Consider the following 1,268-nt stretch of genomic DNA (forward strand, 5'->3'; position numbering starts at 1 on the left):
AGCTCACAACCAATCTTACAAGGCACACAAGAACGGCATCAAAAAGCCAAAGAGGCACCGTCACACTTCCACCAAAGGGGTATGTTTTCATTCTCCTTTCTATTTCTCAGTTTTCAACTTTTTTATTCAATTAATAATTGATTCATATAATTTTGGCTAATAATGTATTGTTATTGATTCTGTAGATGGATCCTAAGTTTCTCAGGAACCAGAGGTATGCAAGGAAGCACAACAACAAAAATGGGGAAATCGCCACCGAAGAAGAGTAAACTGTCTTTTTGAATCCAGCTCTTAATGTTTTACTTTAAATCTGTCTCGTCTTGTGTAGTAGTATTTTCCGAGCTTTATTTTTAATGCAGTGAAAATGCAGTACTCTATAAGCTTTTTTGCTGGTTTTTGTTGAACACTATTTGAATTTTTATCATATGAATATTTAGTTGATTGTGTTCTAGCACATTTTTTCAGTTATTTGAATTTGGGTGTTTTGTTTTTTTAGTTGGAAAAATTCCCTGATGAAAGGGGGGCTATCTTCCCCTTTAATTTTGATCTTGGTTATTCTCCAAAAGCCTTTTTGAATGTGTATCAAGGTTGATTTCAAAATGTCCAATTGAATGAATTTAAATGTTTTTTCTTTACCTTATAATATTCTTAAATTAGTTTATAGAAATGCTTTATAGGTTTTTGTTAAGTTAAGCTCCATCTTTTCTTCCACTATAGATGTAAATACAGAGATGATAAGCTATTAAGAACCCTTTATTTATTTATTTATGAATTCGTGGTTTTTAAAGAAATTGAAAATTAGTCAGTCATAGGGTTTAATTCCAGTGACCCAAAACTTTTTGGTATGCTTTAAGTCAACGTTGGAATATTTTCAATAATGTTCTATAGCCTATCTCATCTTTTTAAATAATAAAATGTGCTTTTGTTACCAGGAAATATTTTCACGGTTTAATAGTTTGCCAACACTTTATTAGGCTTCTCATATAACAGCATATTTTTGAACTGTCAATGGTTGTAGTAAATGTAACAATTTATCTTTTGTTATTATTAACGATGGTCTGTTTTGCACTATATAATAATTAGTAATACCAGCATTTTTAATTATAACAGCTTTAAATCAATGTTGCGATTTATCCTTAGTAAATGTTGCTTCTCATATAACTGCATTTTTTTTGAACTGCCAATGGTTTTAGTAAACATAGTACATAAGTAATATTAACATAGTACAGAAGGTGCTATCTCTGAAACTAAGCATGGAAAACTGACCC

The 1,268-nt window shown here is 30.4% G+C and overlaps 1 protein-coding gene across 1 annotated transcript; it reads left to right on the forward strand.

The window, feature by feature from the left end:
* Positions 1–4: 4 nt before the first annotated feature.
* LOC101495003 (large ribosomal subunit protein eL29z-like) lies at positions 5–451 on the forward strand (the record flags this gene model as incomplete). The annotated part of the gene is made up of 2 exons (XM_012712428.3): positions 5–79; positions 186–451. Coding segments are annotated over 2 exons (159 nt in total), but the record flags the coding sequence as incomplete, so codon positions are not given.
* Positions 452–1,268: the final 817 nt, after the last annotated feature.

Source organism: Cicer arietinum, unplaced genomic scaffold (assembly GCF_000331145.2).
Source record: "Cicer arietinum cultivar CDC Frontier isolate Library 1 unplaced genomic scaffold, Cicar.CDCFrontier_v2.0 Ca_scaffold_5276_v2.0, whole genome shotgun sequence".
In the NCBI taxonomy this organism is placed as follows: domain Eukaryota; kingdom Viridiplantae; phylum Streptophyta; class Magnoliopsida; order Fabales; family Fabaceae; genus Cicer; species Cicer arietinum.